This window comes from Sorex araneus, chromosome 1 (assembly GCF_027595985.1).
Source record: "Sorex araneus isolate mSorAra2 chromosome 1, mSorAra2.pri, whole genome shotgun sequence".
NCBI classification, from domain to species: domain Eukaryota; kingdom Metazoa; phylum Chordata; class Mammalia; order Eulipotyphla; family Soricidae; genus Sorex; species Sorex araneus.
In genome coordinates, this window is record NC_073302.1 from 12,723,307 (window position 1) to 12,746,503 (window position 23,197).

At 38.5% G+C, this 23,197-nt stretch overlaps 1 protein-coding gene across 1 annotated transcript in view; it reads left to right on the plus strand.

The window, feature by feature from the left end:
- Positions 1–1,374: 1,374 nt before the first annotated feature.
- Positions 1,375–23,197, plus strand: part of LOC101541669 (complement C5-like) — a 54,060-nt gene continuing 32,237 nt past the window's right edge. The window contains exons 1-12 of the mRNA XM_055132253.1: positions 1,375–1,464; positions 2,580–2,772; positions 3,463–3,628; positions 6,660–6,730; positions 10,119–10,210; positions 11,774–11,856; positions 12,723–12,810; positions 14,501–14,600; positions 15,299–15,416; positions 17,140–17,252; positions 17,970–18,137; positions 20,071–20,274. Coding sequence (XP_054988228.1) covers positions 1,400–1,464; positions 2,580–2,772; positions 3,463–3,628; positions 6,660–6,730; positions 10,119–10,210; positions 11,774–11,856; positions 12,723–12,810; positions 14,501–14,600; positions 15,299–15,416; positions 17,140–17,252; positions 17,970–18,137; positions 20,071–20,274 — 1,461 coding nt within the window. The 5' untranslated portion in view covers positions 1,375–1,399. The remainder of the gene's footprint in view (positions 1,465–2,579; positions 2,773–3,462; positions 3,629–6,659; positions 6,731–10,118; positions 10,211–11,773; positions 11,857–12,722; positions 12,811–14,500; positions 14,601–15,298; positions 15,417–17,139; positions 17,253–17,969; positions 18,138–20,070; positions 20,275–23,197) is intronic.

The window sequence follows — 23,197 nt, forward strand, 5'->3', positions numbered from 1 at the left end:
CTTCTTCAGAGCCCTTCAATGATTGAGACAATCAGCACAAAATTAAAATTCAGTCAGTCAGTCTCATCAGAGGTGATCTGCTCCTGACACTCTTGGTCTGAGAATATTCTGCACTAGATTTATGGCAGATTTATGGCACCTGCTGCAAACGAAAGATTCTTTTACATTAAATCATCCTTTACAATCTACTGTTGCTTCATAATTTTCTTATCTATGATTTTGTTTGACATGGCTCAAAACTCATACATTGGTTAAATATAAGCCCATTAGTTTCAGTTCAGAAGACTGTCTGAAATAGTAATCTAACCATTAGTCATCCAAAACAGATAACTTATGGTTCAGAATAAATCTATGCATGTCATTGATTTTAGACTTAAGGAAACCTAAGGCAGCAATAGCTTCAGCTCTTGTGCCCACGTTCTGAACACTGATGCGTTATTGTTGGTCCTAGAGTTCCTGGTTACACCTCAGCATTTGGAAGACTGCCTTGGGATTTCAAGTGTGTTTTCAAGTGGATCTGATAAAGGCCTGGTGGATCCAAATTTAAACCCCACCTATATCAGGGAAGCTTCAGAGACTCACCACAGGCGGTCCTGGTTGACAATCTCCTCCCTTGATTATTACATTTAAAGTCTCCAAGAGACAAAACCTAAGACAGCCTCTTACAAGCAGTTTAAGTGACATTTCTCTCAAGCGAGATTTGGAAGCAGTGTAGAGAGCAAACAGGGCAGAAAGGAAGGTAAAAACAAACAAACAAACAACTCAGGTGCCCCTGTTGAGGGGGCTCAATAGATTGAATGATGGCGCAAGGTTGTTCCACCTTGAGATTTGTAACCTAACTGGTATGTCTCCCAGAGTAGGTTAACTGTTCACTGAGGCCAAATTATAGTGTGAGGACAAGACTTCCCAGGCTTCTCTGGGCTGTCTCCAGCAGCCAAGATGACTTAATGAGAAAAACAAAGCAATAAGGAAACTAGCCATCAGCCCCTACATCTGTAGGATCGATGCACTGGAACCAGTAAAGGCAATGGTTCGGGGCATTCACTCCATAGTCCACTCCCAGAAATTGTGGAACCTAAGACAGCCTTCAAGAACTTTGTGCCTGTGTCCAGTTTTGAAACATTTTCTAAGAGACTTTTATTTGGATGTCATTTCTGTTTGATTCATCATAGTCAAACACATTCATCACAAACAAACAGATGAGCAAACAGCACTCGCTTCAGATTCCAAAATTGCTGATAGACACTAAGAGGTTATCCCGTAAACAATTGGGTTTCTTACTTAAGTTTACAAACTCTCAGACATTAATTATTAACCTGAACACTCATTTAAATAAAACGTTTAAGTAGAGCTCACAAAAAGAGATACCTTACAAGCACAATTTGATACTATTCCAGCCATGGATATCTTAAGCATAATATGTATATTTTTCTACTTGGGAAGAAGTTGGGGACAGGAGCAAACGTAAGTGAAGGATTCCATATTTCATTTGCAAATGTTTGTGTAGTAGTTACAGAGGAAGCCAAATTTAGTTCGTGCCCTAAAATGTTAACTTCCTACTTCTAAAAATTAACCTCCTAACCTCCTACTTATGAAAATGTCCACTTGTATATATTGATCAATGCTGTTACTGGCCTGGCATGATTTGTGTCCTAATATAAGATGGTATCCAGGTATTCTAGAGGTATAACTTGCTGATTAGTATTTTGATTTTAAATGTTTCATGGAGATGGGAAGGAGTGGCCTGTTCCCGGTCCCTTGAGACCTGGAGTTAGCAGTCACTGGTCCCATGTACCGGGTGTTTTCATTGGGTTCTGGAAGTTTGTGGCTGCCGGGACTCAAAGGGGACAGGTGGAGGGCCAATGCCTGCTCCCATCTGAGGCACCCAGGTGAAATCGTCCTGGTGCAAGGTCCAGAGGCATTTCTGTGTCATTATGAACTCATGCTCATGAGCCGCCCAGATCATAATCCCTATCTGCAGCATCTTTAGGGGACTCTATTAAACATTCCCCTGGAGATAGGGAGCCAAATGCCTTTTATCTGCTTCTATATAAAAGCATCTTAGGATGCTCTCTGGAGTCTCCTAGTTTTAACATAGAAAAGTTACATTTTGAGAAATAAAATATGTACTGCTAAGTACATGAACCATTGATTAAGTGTCTTGCTTCTCTTAGGTAAAAAAATAAATATTATTTTTTTATTAAAAGAATATCTCTATATATGCGAACCGAAGGTAGACTATAGATCAAACACAATGGCACTCAATGCCTCCAGTGCAAACTACAACACCCAAAAGGAAAGAGAGAACAGAAGGGAATTCCCTGCCACAGAGGCAGAGTGGGGTGGGGGATAAGGAGTGGGGGTGGTGGGAGGGATACTGGAATCATTGGTGGTGGAGAATGGGCACTGATAGAGGGATAAGTACTCGATCATTGTATGACTGAAATGCAAGCATGAAAGTTTGCAAATCTGTAACTGTACGCCACGGTAATTCACTAGTAAAAAATTTAAAAATATTAAGAAAAAGAAAGGAAGTTTGGAGACTTAAAAAAATGTCTATAATTTTGCTCTTTCAACAGGTATGTTGTCTTCGCACCTAAAGCTTTCTGTGTTGATGCCTCTGAGAAAGTAGTGATTCAAGCTCATGGATATACAGAACCGTTTTCTGTGTCTGTTGCTATTAAAAGTTATCCTGACAAAAATTTCATATATTCCCTTGGGCAAGTTAATTTATCTCCAGAAAATAAATTCCAAGACTCTGCAAGCTTAATCGTATGTATATTTTCTCATCATGTCTAATTTCTCCTTGTAAAGGACATGCATCACTAATGCACTCATCTGTTGTACATATAGATAAAGATATGATACACAGTACAAAAGTGTGTGCAATCATTGATGAGTTGAAAAATCCCATGTTTGTATATTCAGGTCAGAATAAAATGTTAGGAAACTTGCTTTTGATTTGTGGTTAATGTGAATATACACAAGTCAGATGTGTCAGATAAAAATTATTGATGAGAAAAGATTTGGCGACTTGAAAACAAAACCAGTTTTGAAACTGTCTCAAAGTTACATGATGAATTTTAGGGAAAGATTATTTATATAATGAAATTTTAACTAATATTAGAAGGAAAATACATCTGGAGAGAGATATATATTGGTGTATCACTTGTTCCAAAATATTTATAGAATGGAGAACATTCCATTCTGAACATATGTTTTACTAAATTATGCTTATATTTTAGAAAATATACCTGATTCTCCAAAATAATTATTTTGCTAAAATATATATCAAAGCAAGTGAACTTTTTCTCAGACAAATATGTGAACCATATGTTCAAGGAATACGAAAAAATATCCATGAACCTAGTAGTACAGTTTTCTGACCTTATCAATATGTCTGAAAAGGGCCACATATATTATATTTCTACAATTAATATTAAAATATTGATATTTTAACAGATAGAACGAAAAGATTTGCCTGGAGAACCAAATGCAATTTCATATGTGTACTTAGAAGTTGTATGTGCTCATTTTTCAAAAACAACAAAAATTCCACTGCGTTATGACAATGGATTCATCTTTATTCAGACAGATAAATCTATTTACACTCCAGATGAAACATCAGGTATGAGATGGGATTTTTAAAAAATTATACTTGGGGTAATATAATTATAATAAGCGCAAATATCTATGATTTTGGTGGCAGAGTTATTGTACCTCTACCAGCACCAAAGTGCCAAAGACATGACCTCTCCCCCACACACCTCCCCCCCACCGTGCCACCACCACCAGTGACCTAATGTGACTTGTGGACCATTTCTTCCTTCCATCCAAGCCTTTCCTCACAACTGATTGGTAATTTCAGTTCCGTAGTTGAACTTAAGAGTTTGTAATTAGTATGTACTCTCTATTCCATTGCTTCTCTTCCTTACAAAACATTGTAAATAAAATGATTTATCATTGTCCTTCTCCCTATGACTTATTGAATATGAGACTCTACTTCCAATCATTCTGTAAATAAAGAAAAATTTCATGTTTCATTATAGTTGAGAGAATTTAAGAACTGGAGTGATAGCACAGCGGCTAGGGCATTTGCCTTACACGTGGCCGACCAGGGTTTGATTCTTCCGTCCCTTTCAGAGAACCAGACAAGCTACTGAGAGTATCCAGCCCACATGGCAGAGCCTGGCAAGCTATTTATGGTGTATTACATATGCCAACAAGTTACAAGAAGTCTCACAATAGAGACGTTACTGGTCCCCACTCAAACAAATCAATGAGCAATGGGACAACAGTGCAACAGTGCTACAGAGAGAATTTCACTGTATCACTGTCATCCCGCTGCTCATCGAGTTGCTCAAGCAGGCACCAATAACATCTCTATTGTGAGACTTGTTACTGTTGGTGGCATATCCAATACGCCACGGGGAGCTTGCCAGGCTCTGCCTGTGGGTGAGATACTCTCGGTGGCTTGCTGGACTCTCCAAGAGAGGTGGAGGAATCGAACTCAGGTTGGCCTCGTGCAAGGCAAACGCCCAAGCCGCTAGGTTATCACTCCAACCTTTTATCACATATAAATGCCACAACTTATTGCTGTTCTTTGGGCCACACTCAGAAGGGCTCAGGCCTCACTCCTCACTTTGTGCTCTGGAATTATTCCTCATTGTGCCAGGAGATTACAGAAAGTGTGTTGCTATAGAAAACCCACAAAATTTTTTCCTAAATTTTATTTTAGGCATGGGGGCTTACAATATTGTTAATGATGATGATTGTATATAAACATCACCCCTACCCCTGAGTGTCTGCTCCCTCCTCTGTTGTCCAAGCATTCTCCCTTCCCCACCTTCCCCACCCAATTCCCCCTGAAGACCAGTTCTGAGTTTCTGTTACTCGCTGGATACTTGCTATACTCCTACTGTCACTCCTTATATTCCACACATGAGAGAGATCATTCTGTGTCAGTCCCGTTCTCTCAGACTTTGTTCAGTAGGATACTCTCTTCCATCCACATAGCAGAAAATTTCATGATGCAATCTTTTCTTATAGCTGAATAGTTTACTGCTACCACATTTTAAATCATTGACTGTTGCTGGATATTTGGGTTCTTTCTGAATCTCAGCTATCTTAAATATTGCTGCTTTGGGCAAAAGTATTCATATAAGGTTTATGTGTTCTTGGGATAGAAGCCACAGAGTGGAATCACTGGGTTATATGAGAGTTTTCTTTTTAATTTCATGAGAAGTCTCTAAACTGTTTTTCATAGAAACAACCTGATCACAACATTCCCACCAACAGTGGATAAAGTTTCCTCTTTCACTATATCCTCCGTTTTGATAGGGATTGCACAGATTTTGTATAATGCTTTGGGAAGAATAGTCGTTTTAATTTTGTTAACTATTCCAATACAAAAACATGGGAATTCTCTTCCTTTTCCATGTGTTCTCTGCTATGTCTTTTAAATGTGTCTAAAGCTGTTTATGTATAAGTCTTGTATCTTCTTCAGGGGTCGGGGCTCCTATGCAGTGCTCAGGGGTGCTGGGTCCACTCCAGGTGATAGTCAGGCGAGTGGTACAGTGCTAGTGTCCAGGGATGTGGGTGCTTGGACGCTGCCATGCAGGTTACTCTGGCCATGTTCAGTGGCCTCAAATTCCTCTCATCAGTATCAGAGTGTCACTTTTTTTGTAAATTGATTCTTAAGTACTTGATTCTTCACCACCATTAAGCTGATTTTGTTGTTGTTTGTTTCTTTTCAAGTACTTTATTTGCATATAGAATGCTACGTATTTTGTGCGCTGATTTTTCCAACCTATTATTTTGCTTTGTTTATTGTTTTTAATGCTGGAGCAATAGAACAGCAGGTAGGGCGTTTGCCTTGCACACCGCCGACCCTGGTTTGATTCCTCCATCTCTCTCAAAGAGCGAGGCAAGCTACTGAAAGTATCCCGCCTGCACGGCAGAGCCTGGCAAGCTCCCCGTGGCGTATTCTATATGCCAAAAACAGTAACAACAATTCTCACAATGGTGACGTTACTGATGCCCGCTCAAGCAAATCGATGAACATTGGGATAACAGGGATAAAGTGGATAATTATTTTATTGGAGACTTTTAAGGTTTAAGAGTAAATTTTAATCTGGGGTATGGTGGTGGGAGAAAGATAGTTGATCAATGGATAAATCAAGACAATGACTTATTTTTGTATTCTCCCCTGCCCCCATCAATGAAGTTAATTCTCAACTTATACCATATAGAATGGTTAAGAATTGATAAACCAAAGGTTAAGTTATAAATGATAAAAGCAAAATATGAGAAACATATCAGTATAAAATATAAAAAACTTTAGGATCGTGTCCATTTCTTTTTCCAAAATGTTTTAAAAACTTTTTTAAATGTTTTTTAAAAATTTTCTTTTTTTTATTAATTTATTCTTTTATTGAATCACCATGTGGAAAGTTACAAAGCTTTCAGGTTTAAGTCTCAGTTATACAGTGCTCGAACATCCATCCCTTCACCAGTGCACAAATTCCACCACCAAGAATCACAGTATACCTCCCCCTCTTCCCCCCACCTCCCAAGCCCTCTACCCTGCCTGTGTAACTGGTAAATTTCACTTTACTTTCACTTTTAAAAAGTTTTCTATTGTGACTTTTCTTTTACAGTAAAAGTTAGAGCTTATACATTTGACGAAGACCTAAAACCAGCTCAAAGAGAAGTTATCTTAACTTTTATAGTGAGTATGGCATTAATTTTAAATTTTTCTTCTTTTGAGATTTTATTTGGGACCCAGGATATATAATACTGTTAATAACTTAGTTTCAGGCATACAAATGTTCCAAGTCTATAGCCAGAGTGACAGTATCCTTCCACCAAGGTTTCAAGATCTACACTACCCCTTACCCCAACACACACACACACACATACACACATACACACACATACACAGACACACACACTCCCTCCTGGACTGCACATTACACTATTGGCAAACTTAAAAAAATATTTTATTACTATACTTGGGTCACATATTGCAACAGTGTCAACACTAATGGTTTTAATGGATAAGTATCTTACCTAATCACTACCAGAGTCATTATGTTACGTTCAGTCCATTTTATCTGTCTCTCCCTAGTATGTCTCCCCACTTACTTGACATTTTTAGTTCTGTCATCAGGGGTAAGGGTCTACCATCATCTGATACTTGAGGTTCCCCTGTCCTGCTTCTTTATATACCACAAAAGAGGTATCATCCAGTATTTGTTCTGCTCCTTCTGACTCACTTTCCTGATCAAGAAACCCTAGTTTCATCCAAGTTGCAATGAACTGCCTGTGGTTAAAATCAAAATTTAACCTTGATGTAGCACTTTCGCACTGTCCTCCCTTTTTTCATCGATTTGCTCGAGCAGGCACCAGTAACGTCTCCATTGTGAGAGGGACGGAACAATCAAACCCGGGTCAGCTGCATGCAAGGCAAACACCCTACCTGCTGTGCTATAACTGGCTTAAATACAAAAATAATTTATGATAAGCTGAATCATAGTTTTAGTACATATGTATATATAAACACATATATGCTATAGAGCCAAACATACTGCAAGTAAGAGATTGGGACTACAGCAACCAAGTAAAAATGTGCCTGTCTGGAACAATAGTATAGTGGATAGGGCATTCTCCTTGTGTGAAGCCACCTGGGTTCTATCCCCAGCACCACATAGTGTTCCTCAGGCTTCCAGGAATGATCCTGAGCACAGACACAAGAGTACATCCTGAGCACCACTGGGTATAGCCCCAAACAAACAAACAAACAAGACAGTGCCTGTCAAGGAGGCAGGCTGGTGGGAAATTGGGTACATTGGCAGAAGGAAGTCGGCACTGGGGGTGGGATTGGTGTTGGAATATAGAATGCCTGAAATGTAATCACAAGTTACATTGTAATTAACATGACTGAATATTTAGTATTTTTAATTTTAAATACAAAAATTTCACTTGGATGGTTTTATCATATTAATAAAGAGTTTTCATTCTTTTATCTCTGGTCAAATGTGACAAAACTTATTTCAAAGCTACAATAGTACATCAATTATGTGTACAAGGTACCAATTTAAATGTTTGTGTATTTATTTTGGTTTGGGGACCATACTTGGCTGTGCTCAGGGCTTATTCCTGGCTCTGTGCTCTGGGATCACTCCTGATGCCACGGGATCAAGCCCAGGTTATTTGGGTGCAAGGCAAGCACCTTACTCGCTGCTCTATACCTCTGCCCCCAATTTCAGTATTATCTTATCCAATTGGCAACCTTTTTTTAAAATAAATTACTTATTTTTGTTGAATCATTGTGAGATACATGGTTCCAAAGCTGTTCATGGTTGAGTTTCAGTTGTATCTAAATATTAGACCTGAATCCATAAGCTCCATGGAGGAAAATGTAGGCAGAACCCTCCTTGACATTGAAGCTAAAAGCATCTTCAAAGATGAAACAGCAGCTACCATGCAAGTGAAAGCGAAGATAAACAAATGAAACTCCATTAAACTAAGAAGCTTCTGCATCTCAAAAGAAATGGTGACCAAAATACAGAGACAGACCTCTGAATGGGAAACATTAGTCACCCAATAACCATCAAATAGGGATGTATATCCAAGATATATCTGTCACAGGTAGAAATTCCTAAAAAAAAAGCATCCCACCCCATCAAAAAATGGAGAGAAAAAATGAACCTCAAAGAAGAATTACCTCAAAGAAGAATTACAAATGGCCAAAAGGCACATGATAAAATGCTCTACGTTTTATCTACAGGGAGATGCAAATCAAAACAACAATGAGATATCAACTCACAGAGACTAGTACACATCAAAAAGAACATTAAAGACCAGTGCTGACATGCATGTGGAGAAAGGAACTCTTTCATTGTTGGTGAGAATGCAGACTGGTCTAACTTTTTGGAAAACAATATGGACATTCCTCAAGAAACTAGAAATTGAGTTCTCATTTGACACAGTAATTCCACTTCTGGGAATAAAGGTATCTCAGAAGTGGAACAAAGTGGAAGACTCTTTATGCAATTCTGTTAAATGTGTGTGTCCTCTTGGTAACTGTGAATCCTGGACAGGTAAAGCAAGTGTGTGTGTGTTATGTAAGAGGACCATGAAATGCATTGTCATGACAACCTTACAATGATTTTCACCTCTCCTTATACACGAGAAAGTGGAAGTTTAGAAAACTTGAGTCACTACCATGATCATACAGATAATAACTGATTTTTCAGTTGAATATAATAAACCAGGTAAAGAAAATACAGGACCAATCGAAGAACAGATCTAAGAAAAGATAGCTACTAATTATTCTGGAAGAAAGTGCTGAAGAATGAAGGCAGATTCTGATCTTGGTCTTTTAGAATACCACTGGGAAGATTGACAGATAGAAGCTGGACTATGTCTTGGCATCTGAGAAGAAGCAGAGGTTTGAAGACATGAAAAATCAAGGTATAGGACTGGACCAAATAATGGCTTGATCACAAAGAAATGTCTCAGAAACACTCCAGAATGATAGAGTCAAAGCTTTGATATGTTACTTTGCATCAAGAGACACTGTCTGGGACAGACAGGTTTGGGTTCAGGTAGTCTTGATGGAAAGGTAAATGGCTCCACACAGCCTTGTGGATACTTGTTAGGAGTCTCCATGGAGAGGAGATATTGAAGAGGTCAGAGGACATTACTATGACATTTCCTGATATATTGTGAGTTGATCCTGAATATGACAGGAAATCAAGAAAACCTTTTGAGCATAGCTGGAGACTTTGCCTGAAAATTATCCTAGAAGTCTCACTCAGGGAGAAGGAAAGTGAGTTTAACACCCATTCATCATTCTGTTTATGATTATTCTAAATATAAGCCTTTCTAATTGCCTTACTCTGTTATGTGTTATTAATATTTGCTAACTAACTTGAATGGCTGACAGTCTCAGACTCTATACCTGGCCAATGTTGCTGTACCTAGTTTCAACATAGTTTCTTAGACAATATATATCTATTGAGACAATCCATCACATGCTATTTTGTATATATGAACTCATGTTTTATAGGTTGTCTGAAAAATAAAACTCACTTTTTTCTTCTTACTTGTAGGACCCAAAAGGGAAAGAAACTGACATGGTAGGAAGTACTACAAATCCTGGAATTGTAACTTTCCCTCATTTCAACATTCCATCAGATGCTAAGTATTTAAAAATATTTGTTGTTGAAATTATTTTGTTTATAATCAGTAGATGTGCCTGGAGTTATGGCATGGATTTTTGGAGACATTTATATATGACAAAAATAACTGATGTAAAGAAAGTTTGTTTCCTACTATTTCTCAGAGCCAGTGAGTGTCCTTTGTCCTCTTCCTATAGGGACATCGGCATGGGCTTCTCTGCAGCAAGGACAGGGCCTGACAACATGGCCAGCACCAGCACCAAGCCAGTCTGCTCTGTCTGATTCAGAGAAAAAGACAGGCCCGGGACACTGTGAGACAGACACTGCCCCCAAGTTTCTAAGAGTTTCATAGAATAGAAAAATGTTGCAAATGGACTAAGTATGTGATTCAGAGTCTGCAGAAACATTCAAATTGCATCAGACGATAATTCCTAGGACATTCTGAGATATACATGGATAATTTCATATTGCACAGTGTTTTGAAACTCTTCCACATATAGAGAAAATGAACATTTATGAATTCTTGTGTGCCAAGAACTCGGCTCCTTAATTTTTCTCTTTTCCAGTTAAGAATATTAAGTATTAGAGAAATGTATAGCCCTTTTCAGGTAATGCAGATCTAAAAAAGTTAGTTGAAATAAGAACCCAGATCTACCTGATGACTAGATGCTCCTTCGCTCTTTCCTTTCTCCATATAGCCCCTCTAAAATTATTTTGGGGGCTGGAGATGTGGCTCATGGATAGAGTCAATGCTTTGCATGTGTGAAGTCTCATATTTCATTCCTGACACTGAAAAAAAATTCACACTAGCTTTGAGTTGTCTTCAAAACTGCATTTGATCATTTCGAGCTTCATCTTATCAAATGGTCCTAAACACATAATCCATATTTCTGTCCTATGCTATATTCTGTGTTATCTAGTAATATGATAGAACTTCATATTGGTTGGTTGACCACTGCCTTTAAATTTAAATATTTTCCAGCTAAATATATACTATGGTATACCAGACAGTGTACAGAAATAAAGAAGTTGCAGTATGCATACAACTCTTCTTAAAATGCATGTTTTTATCTATAATTTAAAAATCCAGCAGACATAGTATATTAGGTTATCCACTGTGGTCATTGTCCACTAGCACAGAATTTTGGCCAAGGATTTTAAGAGCCAGAAAGATCAATAAAAGTCCAAGTCTCCATTTTGTTCCTGGGCATGCTAATTAATCTCTCTGGAAGAGATTTTTCTGATGATAAAATCGAGATAATAATGTAATCACTTGTATCACTTGTCATCCCTTTGTATATCGATTTGTTCGAGTGGGCACCAGTAATGTCTCCCTTCATCCCTGTTGCGTGCTAGTGTAGCCCAACCGCATCTGCTCTCTCCAATAAAGTAATTGGGTAACCCAACCCAATAATATAATGTATTCTTGAATACTTATGTGGGGATTGAATGACTTAACACACAAATCAATGAGCACAGTGCTTAACCCTTACTAAAAGCTCATTGGAAGAGTAGACATAATCAATGGGTGAATTAGAGATATGATTTGATGGGACCTACATATTTTGAATGTTTTTTTTCCACAGGCTTGGTTTATGGACAATTAATGCTAAGCACAGGGAGAATTTCACAACAACAGGAACTACGCAATTTGAGATTAAGATGAATGGTAATGTCTGGAAAAAGACTTGCAACAGAATACCCCCTGACATGATTGAAGTCGATATTTGGAGTTACTAATTAAGTGTCTTGGACTCCAGTCAAATCATAAGCTTCTTGCTCTACTTATCTTTAGAGAGAAGCAGCCTGAAGATATACTTGCTTTGCCTTTTACCACCTGCTCTGCTCACCTTGGTACCAAATTTGCCTTCACTCCCTTGGTTTAGTTCTCATTTAAAAATTAATTTACGGGTGGCTGGAGCAATAGCACAATGGGTAGGGCATTTGCCTTGCACACAGCCCACCCGGGTTCAATTCCCAGCATCCCATATCGTCCCCTGAGCACTAACAGGGGTGATTCCTGAGTGGAGAGCCAGGAGTAACCCCTGTGCATCACTAGGTGTGACCCAAAAAGCAAAAAAAAAAATTAATTGATGCTCTACAAATACTAATGTCTTGCTGTGGTGAGAGTATGAGATTGTTGTTTGGATCTTGGATAGAGTGAAAGAGAATCGCTAAACACCATGGATACTAATGAATCAACTTCTTTTCAATTTCATGAATACCTGGGAGATCATCAAACCCTCTATAAAAGTCATAGGAAAAGACCTTTACACAATAAGCAAACCTGAACCTTGGTCTTATCAGACTTCTGATAGTAGCACATGCGCTTCAGTGAAGATAGCATTGCTAGAGGAAAGATGAGGTTCGTCTCTGTGAGGTGATAAAGAGGCTCCCTGTGTGTGAACAGTGGGCATGACCAGGGGAAGGACATTAATGTTATTGACATTTATCATCCCCTTGAAGCAAAGAATTTCTACTTGAATAGCAGTTATAGTAATAAATGTATTATTTCTTGCTTACATTTATTTTTAGAGGGAGCAAATTATGTCTTAGTAGAACCAGAAAACAATGTTATCAGCTATAAAAATCTAGAGGACTTCAAGATTAATATAAAAGTTAGGTAAGAAAATTTTATTTTCTGATTCATCAAGTATGCAAAAGTATTTAATTTTGGGAGTGAGTCAATTATGATTTCCAGCGGGTTTTGTGTTGAAAAAGACTGATTCAAAATTTAAAATAATATAATTTAAAATAACTGCCATAGTTACTGCAGGTGAGTTTAATACTTATCAGAAGTATACTTGGTTTGGTACTTAGAGGTGTTTTATAACTTTGTAATAAATAATCAAAAATATTGAACATTACACTGACTATTTAGGTGACTCCAATTACTCAGGTAGTAAAATATGATGTTAAAAAATATAGTTCCTTTTATTTGTGGCAATTGATATTAATAACTGGCAGGAGCGGGTAGGGCGTTTGCCTTGGATGCGGCCAACCTAGGTTCGATTCCTCCATCCCTCTCGGAGAGCCCGGCAAGCTATCAAGAGTATCCCAACCGCACGGCAGAGCCTGGAAAGCTACCCATGGCCTATTCAATATGCCAAAACAGTAACAAGTCTCACAATGGAGACATTACTGGTGAACGCTCAAGCAAATCGATGAACATGGGACAACAGTGCTACAAGTGCTAATATTAATAAATGGCACGAGAGTGATACAGTGATTCTAGAATTTATTGAATAGATCAGAAATTATACTTGCATATGAACTGGTACGAACACCGGTTTGCTGCTTTATATTTAAAAAGAGAGAGTTCATGTTTTCCTTTTAATGGAAAGGTATATATGTGACTAATTGCAGTATAACATTGAGGGAGGGATCTTACATCGGTTGACTTTATGACAACACCTATGTGTAATTGCTACCCTAGCCCTCTTATGATTTGGGAGATAACTAGGCTGAAAGAGGGGCAGAGGGAGGAGGAGTAAAAGAGATTGGGCAAGGGGAGAATGAAGGAGAATCCAAGAGAGGAACTAAGGAGAATCCCAGGGAGAATCAAGAGGACCCAGCAAATCAGGAGAGAATGAGACGAGATTGGAGTAAACTGCAATTGATACCAACCAGCCTGGCCCTCGGTTCCTCCTTTGTCCACCCATTGCCATCGGTCTTCCAGGGTGGGAGAAGTGGCTTGAGACCACCAAATGCAGGCTTCGAGAGACTTTCGGGCTTTGTATTCGTTTTAGGAATACACAGCTAACATACAAACAATTTGCCTCCAGTACCCTTGGGATCAATGTGATATTAATTGTTTTATTAAATGGGCAGCAGAAGTTTAAGGATTCTATAGACAGACACGTGGGTCGAAACACAGTTCTGTGCCAACTTATTATGAACTTAAAATATATGGAAGTGGAATAAGTTCTTTCTGTCATCATGAGACTCAACTTCCTCATTTGTCAATAATAGAAATTGCTACTCCAGCACTGGTGGACTCTGAATGAAATACATTAGTGAACATCAAGTCTGTTTCCAGAGAGAAGCAAATGTCTAGTGATTACGTTAGATTTTAATAAAAAATTACTATTTAAAAAGGAGTTAAGGGCTGGAAAGATGGTAAGGCATTACGGCACTTGCTTTGCACAGAGCTGGCTTCTGTTTAATTCCCAGGCACTGTGTGTGGTCCCTGCGCATAAGTCAGGAGATAACCCTGAAAACTGCTGGTGATTTCTCCCCAAGGATCCAAATGCCCCAAAAATAACAAAGCCCAAAAGGAAGTTAACCATATTTTTTAACAAATATTTCAATAGGATTATTCCTGAAGGGGATGTTTTTGTCTTTTTTGCAATAAAAGAAGATTTACATGATGATGAAAAAGAAATGTTGCTTGCAGAAATACAAACGACAAAGGTAAGAAGAGATAAATCAGTCTTTACAGAAATGGAGAATTGGGGCAAGCTAATCAGAATGTATAGAATAAAAGTGGGCTTTCCTCTTTAAGGGTTTACAGAACTAAGCCAAACCAATAAGCCATTGGGCTTTGGAAATATATGATTTCAGTTTTCAAAACCTGCTTTCTAAAGAAGCCTCATCATTTTGTGGACCTGATATTATACACTTTAAATTTGGATCCAGCAGATATGGTGGTACCCAATTACAACCTTAAATTTTTAACATGATTAGACATCAGGGATTTTCAGTCCATCAGAATCTTCTTGCCTAGGAAGGAAGAACATGACCTGAAGCTGAAGGCTTACATGGAATGATCCGAATAATATCTACAATGTTCTTTTTTGGTGGGGGGAGGGGAAGGCAGTTGGGCAGAGTGCCGGGAGGATAGACCACACTCTGCGAAGCTACGAGGTGACTCCTGGCTCTGCACTCAGGAGTGACTGCTGGTGATTCAGGGGGACCATATGAAATGTGGAAAGTTGAACCCTAGTGGGCCGTGTGCAAGGCAAATGCCATACCTGCCCCAAACAATGCTATTTTCAAGTGAAGGATTTGCAGATTGATGAAAGGAGAACTTGTTTCTCTGTGAGTTTGTTTCTCAGAGTTCTATAAATTATTGACTCTCCTTTTTTGCCCTTTTATTTAAAAAACAACAGCTGGTTGATGGTGTTGCACAAATCAGTTTTAATACTACAGAGGAAATTAAAAAATTAAATATAAGTCCAGGAGATTTAAATAACAAGTACCTTAATATTTTCATGGACGTAAGTGCAGGTAAGTTCCTACAGTACTGTATAAATTCATTTCTAATTCCTTTTCCTTGTTTTCCCCTTTATTTCTCTTGATTTCTTTTGCCCTGACCTAGGTCACAGGCATGGTTGTGTTGTGGTTCTGCAAACTTGATTGCAACCCACACCAGAAATCACTTCTGGTTTTGACGTGAATGTGCTTATCCTTGGGGCTAACTCTCCTTCAAACATATTAATTTCGGCAGAAACTTGTGCAATTTATGATAATAGGTAGTGGCAATAATATGACCCCAGGGGTCATCTTACAGTTCTTTCACATTTCAAAGTTTACATTTTAATCAGTAACTGATATTGATTCAGTATTTGGCAAGCACAGTCGCTCTATCAAAATACTATCCATGAGCTCCATGGAAATGGAGTGTTTGTTATTGTGAACTACCTTATAAAATAAAAAAATATTTAAATTTAAAATAAAAGTTTCTGTCTCTAATAGTGACTCATCAAATTATGCCTGGAAAAGATAACCTTTTATCATAAAGAATAAGTGGTGCTGCTACCAGGAAATTTTACTTGCACAATTATAGTAAATTATAGAAAAAGTAATAAAATTATGAAAACTTCACTGACATTTGGATGTCCTTTTAAATTTTTTAATGAATTATCACAAGTTTGTTTTTTTTTTTATCACGCTGTCACAGGTGAGGCAGAAGCAGTGATGGCAGGTCTCCGTGTTCCTTCACTATTCTCGGGTTAGTCAATATTTTCAAGAATGAAAATATTGAATAATAAAGATGTTCAGAGTTGGAAAGTAGAAAACTTTATTGGAATGGAGAAGAGAAAAGAAAAGGAGCTCCCCAAGTAGGGAAGAATTTCGTATTGTACTAAAAAGGGAGTTTTGTATAGCCCCTTCTAAAGGCTCTCTGGTCAATTGAATTTCTTTTGGTATTCAATTGATAAATATTACAGAGGATGCAAAAAACTTACAGGTAAAGTTACAGGAAGATAAAGGTTCTTCCTGTAGACCCTTTTAGAAGGAAACTGGGATTTTCATGCTTCTTATTAATTAAAGAGTTTACTGGATTAGCTTTCTTGCCATTTGCCTCAGTCATTGTGAGTTCCCTATTAGCCTAAACTCCAGGGCAGAATTTTATGGTCCTGGGTAATTCCGGGAATGTCAAGTCAGAACCCTGGGGATGATGAAGCATGTGTTAGGTGGATGGAGAGTGGCAAGAGAAAACTGTGACACTCTCTCTCACTGGCAAGGGGAAACTGAGGCTGCCCTCTTTTACACTGCGTGGAAATGCTTTAACTGTGGCCTTGGAAATAATAACAAGCTGTGAGAACATACGCGCATGAATCTTCCCACAGGAAAGTATACTTTATACTTTAGGACATGAGACTATTTCTATTTTCTATTTCAATTATTCAATGAGAAAATGAGATTAAATGATCTGATAATTCAAATCGTCTAGACAAGAACACAGTTATTGCAACTGATGAATGGAAGTCTGGCCAACCTCCTGACAACCACACTTTACTGGCTCAAGGAGGAGTCAGGTTCTTTCAGGATGAGCAGAGAAATCATTGAAATATAGATTTGTAATTCTTTATTAAGTGACCAGAGAATAAATGAATGTCGTATTCTTAATCAAATACGTTCTTGGTTCTCACAGAGTGGGAACCAAGGAACATGGAGATGTTACATTGTGCGTACCATATTTTCAGAGTAGTGCATATTATTCTAACAGGTGAATTCCATGAAAGCAAAATAACTGATATCAAATACAGCATCTCACCCTACACTCTGGATTTGGTTGCCACTCCTCTTTTCCTGAAGCCTGGAAATCCATTTCCCATCAAGGTGAGATGACTAGAAAATCAAATATGGTCGAGTTTGTGGTGGGCAGAGAATCTCTGAAAGCTATTGCTCCTTTGTGGGCTACAGGGTACATAATAAAAAGAAGAAGAGATTGTGGAGACAAAGAGTAAGACAAGGCAGTCATAAAGCCTATAATGCAAAGAGGAGAACAAAAGTGATAACAACAAACAATTGTCTACTTACTGGTCTGGCAATAATTTTACCAATCCATGTCAAACACTAATCTAACAATTCAGTCACTAGACTTTGAACTGAATGCAATTATTATATATATCTGAAATTCTTAAAACACAAGCATAGTAGAAATGCATCTGATTACTAGCTTAAATCCAGCAAGTTTGTGCCTGGTAGTGAAAGAGGGAATTTATTTAAGGTTTGCTGTATAAGAATCAATTGTGGAGATAGAGGGGAGGTGTAGGGGTTCCTGGAACATTCTTGGGGGGAGCAGACTTACCTATGGAGGGTGATATTGGGAAAATGTATGCAGGAAACTATCACTGATAGTACTATAAATCATAGTTCTTAAAAGATGGGAAAAATTTTAATAGAAAAATCATGACTGTATAAAGGATATGTGTGTTATTTTCTACCATAAAATATAGACTGATCTATTAAAAATCAATGCTAGCTATTGTACAATGTGCTATATTGTTACAGTTAATAGTATTAACTAGCTATTGAAATGGATTATTCCATTAGGTACAGGTGAATGCTCCTGGCCACGTTACAGGAGGGGTTGCAGTAATACTGGAAGGAATATTTGATAAATCCCTGAATCTGGGAACAATGCAAAGTACCACAAATTCTGATGGAGTAGCCTCATTTATCATTAACATTCCCTCTGATGCGGCAACACTGGATTTTCATGTGAGCAGAATTATGATGTGTTGTACTTCAAATGTATTTAAGCCTGTGGAGTAATTAGTGTGCCAGATAGAAGGGAACGTTTTATTTCATGTCTCATGAACTTCTCAGGAACATTTGACCCATCATCACAAGGAGTACAATTTCACATAATGAACATTCCATGAAGGGCATGATCCTATTAGTTCTGTATCTAGGAGTTAACTTTTTGCTTCTTTTTCTAAACATTGTACTATTTAAAGTGACAAATTTAAATTTATTATTGCCTTCTGTACTGCACTTGCTTTTGAGCTTTGTTATTCATTTTTGTCCTTTTTGGAAACACCTACTGGTTCTTGGGGGTCTCCCTTAGTGACATTTGGGGGACCAGGATGAAACATAGACACATGTGTATCCTGTCATACTCTCAGTACAATTTTATTTGTTCCTTACTTTAAAACTTTTCTTCTTTCCTCTTCTAGCCTTCACTTTTGATCAGTAATCCCTTGTTCATTGGCTATTTTGGGGTGATTCTCAGGTTATGTTCGCCCTATCTTTTCTTCTTATATGAAACAGTTTAGTTGAAATATTTCTGTGATTCAGTTTTCTCTTAAATCTAATATTAAAGTTATTCTATGCAGTCAAGACATTTCTACGGATTAATATTTTCCTATCTTTTCATTTTGGGGGGCCATACCTGGCAATTTACACCTGGCTCTGATCTCAAGGATCACTTCTTAGTGACTCAGGGGATCATATGTAGTGCCAGAAAAATAAGTCCTGGTCAGCCAGTGAAGGCAGCTACCTCACCCATTGTACGATCTCTCTGGCCCCACTTTTTCTCATATTTTTTCAAAAGTATAGGACTTATTTTCTTTATTTTTCAGTCACACTCATCTCGGTACTCAGTACTTACTCTTGGATCTGTGGTCAGGGTGCATTCCTGGTGGGGCTCAGGCACCAAATGGGGTGCTGGGGAGTAAACCCAGGTTGGTCGCATACCAGCCAAGCAACCCACATACTGTACTAACATTCTGGCTCCCATAAGACTCAGTTTGTATAAAACTACACGCCTCCTTCCACCTCCAGTCTAGATCTCCTCCAGGGTGCCTTGTTTTAGCAAACGGTCTACAACCATCCTACTTCTCTATCAACAAGTGCCAGAGAGTTGGAGTGTACTCTCTGTCACCTCTGATCTCAACTGACCCTGTCCTAGATCCCCTCCATAGACATTGCGTACTGCCCACCCATGCTACCTCAAATTCAGTCATCTGAGGTAGTTTTCAGGTTCCAAATGTCCTGTTCTCTACTGTTGAGAGGTCTTTGAAACTCTACCTTCGACTCTCCCTGTTTTTCAGTCCTTAATGCCTTACTTTGGGGCCAATGGTGGATGTCTGTTTTTTCTTCCTTGTCAGTACCGGCCCTTTCAGTCCAGGGAGTTAACACAGGTGTCACGCAGACAAAGCTTATATTTTTTCACTGAGCCTTGACTCAAGCCTCAGGAGCATCAACATTGATGCAGATCTTAGAAATTTCAAGTGCCCTCAAATTTCTCAAAAATATATCCTCATCACTTTTGTGTCTGTCAATTAGTATACACACTGACAAAGTAGGAACAAGAAAATATTAGTTGCCAGAATGGATATATATATTTCTAATACTAAAGAAGGGTTAAAATAGATGTTTCTTCTCTCTCAGAGTATTTTCCCCATTGTATTTCACTGTTTCCAAGTTACCTCCACAATAATATCTTCAGCAAATAGCATCCAATTCTTCAGCTTCAAGAAAAACATCAATGGGCCAAATATGTGTGGGTTAAAGGATGGGTATAGAGTGGCACTTATATTTGCAAGAATTCACCATGACCTTACTCTTAAACAGATTATCTTTACTTCCCTTCTTCCTGTATCTCCCCAAGAAGAGAGCACTTGACGTGTTTGTCTCTTATCTTCCTTAGGTCAGAACTGCTATCCCAGACCTTCCAGCCAAATACCAAGCCAGCAAGGACTATGAAGCGGTGGCTTACTCATCCCACAGTCACAGTTTCCTTTCACTCAGCTGGCCAGACAGTCACAAGACTTTGTTTGTGGGGAAAACTCTGAGCATAACCGTCACCCCTGAAAGTCCTTACGTTGACAGTATTACACACTACAACTACCTGGTAAGATTGATAATATCTAACTTATACCTAGAAACCTACTACACAAAAAATATTTGAAAGAGTTCCTTACCTGAGACAAGGCTGTGCTCAATTGTTAGTGAATGAGTGCGTGCACTTTGAGATTCCTTTAACGTCTTCTAACTCTTGGAGTGATAGCCTATGGCATGATGTCAAGGGGTTAAAATTATTGTTTATTGATTGAGAGCTCATGGTTTTCCGTGCTATTAATAGTTTTTCATGCACATAATTCCAGTATCACATACATCACCAGTGTATGCATCCTCCTCCCCAAGAACCCCATCATCCCTCCCTGTCACCCCTTCCCCTCCCCAACTGCGTGGATCAGTTCTCCCATTATGCTGCTTTTGGACATTTGTTGCTACATTGCTATGTGTCTTTAAGTCCCACAGATGAGAGAGATCAGTCTGTCTCTGTCCCTTTCATTCTGACTGACTTCACTCAGCATGATATCCTCTAGTCCCATTTATGTTACTATGAATGATGTTGACGAAGTTTTTGTTTGTTTGTTTGTTTCCTTTTGAAAATTCTTTTCTTTTTTTTTATTATTACTATTTTTTAATTAATCAGTCACCGTGAGGGTACAGTTACAGAGTTTCATGCTTGTGTTACAGTCATACATTACTCGAGTACCCATCCCTCCACCGGTGCCCATTCTCCTCCAAGGATGACCCCAGCGTCCCTCCCACCTCCCCACTCTGCCCCGCACACCCCAATCCGCCTTCTTCTTGTAGAGGTCAACCAGTGCCTTGTATACTCTTGATATTAACCCCTTACCAATGGGGATTGGGTGAATATCCTTTCCCATTCTGTACATTGCCTTTGTATTCTGGTCACTGTAACTTTAGTGGTGCAGAAGATTTTTAGTTTAACACAGTTCCATTTGTTTATCTCTGATTCCACTTGGTTGGTCAGTGGCGTGTCATCTTTGCAGATACCGTTAGCTTCAGTATTGTGGAGGGTTTTACTGAACTTGTCTTCCATGTATCTTATGGATTGTGGTCTGATGCTGAGGTCTTTAATCCATTTTGACCTGATTTTTGTGCATGGTGTTAGGTTCAGGTCTAAGCCCATTTATCTGCATGTGGTTGTCCAGTTATGCCAGCACCATTTGTTGAAGAGGCTTTCCTTGCTCCACTTTACATTTCTTGCTCCCTTATCAAAGATCAAATGATCATATATTTGGGGTTGTGTGTAGGGATATTCCACTCTGTTCCATTGATCTGCGGTTCTGCCTTTGTTCCAGTACCATGCTGTTTTAATTATTACTTCTTTGTAGTAGAGTTTGAGGTTGGGGAGGGTGATGCCTCCCATCATCTTTTTCCCAGGATTTCTTTAGCTATTTGTGGGCATTTATTGTTCCATATGAATTTCAGGAGTGTTTGATCAATTTCTTTGAGGAATTTCACGGGTATCCTTATAGGGATCTCATTGAATCTGTATAGTGCTGTGGGGAGTATTGCCATTTTGACAATGTTAAGTCTTCCTATCCATGATCAGGGGATATGTTTCCATTTCCTCATGTCCTCTTTTATTTCGTTGAGTAGCGTTTTGTAATTTTCTTTGTAGATATTTTTCTTTGTAGAGATCCTTTACCTCCTTAGATAAGCTGATACTGAGGTACTTGATTTCTGGAGCACAATTGTGAATGGGATTTATTTTTAATGCCACTTCACTCTCTTTTTCTATTTGTGCATAGGAAGGCCATGGAATTTTGGGTATTAATTTTATAGCCTGAGACTTTGCTGTACAAGTCTATTGTTTCTAGGTGTTTCTTAGTGGAGGTTTTAGGATTCTCTAGGTGTAGAATCATGTCATCTGCAAATAGTGAGAGCTTGATTTCTTCCTTTCCTATCTGATTACCCATAATGTCTTTTGCTTGTCTAATTGGTATTGCAAGTACTTCCAGTAATATATTGAACAAAAGTGGTGAGAGTGGGCATCCTTCTCTTGTCCTGGTCTTAGAGGGAAGGCCCTTAGTGTTTCTCCATTGAGGATAATGCTTGCCATGGGTTTGTGGTAGATGTCTTCGACTATCTTGAAGAAAGTTCCATCAAAGTCCATTTTGGTGAGAGTTTTCATCATAAATGGGTGTTGGATCATATGTTGACAACGTTTTAATGAGAGCGTTTGTTCAGTCTTCAGAGTAGTCATGGCCATTACAAGGGATTTAGTCTCTAGGACTGAATTACAATAAAAAAGAATTTAACCATATATTCAAGAAAGGATGTAGCATTGTTAGGCACTAATTTCTCTTGAAAATAAAATTAAGTTGAGTGTATTCATTGTATTTTTAAAATCAATTGATGTCCTAATTTTATTTGTGCATATAAAAACAATTCTCTTCACCTGGGTACAGAGTGATAGTATAGCGGGTAGAGTACTTGCCTTGCATGTGGCCAATACCTCACATGGTCCCCCATCACCAGGAGTGATTTATGAGTACAGAGCCAGGACTATGCCCTGAGCACCACTGGGTATGGTCCCCAAAACAAACAAACAAAAAAAACAAAATAATTCTTTTTTGTCTTATTAAATAATGAATGTTGGGTCCCTGAAAAAAAAATTTTTTAGTTGGACTCAGGGATGGCTCAGTGGTAGAGCATCTGCCCTGCAGACATTAGTTCTAAAGTTTCATCTTCAACACAGTCCCATATACTAGGGAAATCTTGGCACTATTGTTCGGGATCCTAGGGCCCACCACAATGTGAGTACTAACTGTGTGTGTGATATCAGTTGCAGCACTTCCAAATGAGTGAGAGCACTACAATTAAGTTGTGAAATCCTGGCAAGTATCACAACCAAATGTGGACAACCCTAGGTCATCAGAGCAACAACAATAGGAAGGGAAGGGGAAAAATTTGAAAAAAAAAACCCACTTAACCCATTGAATTGAAAAATAGCA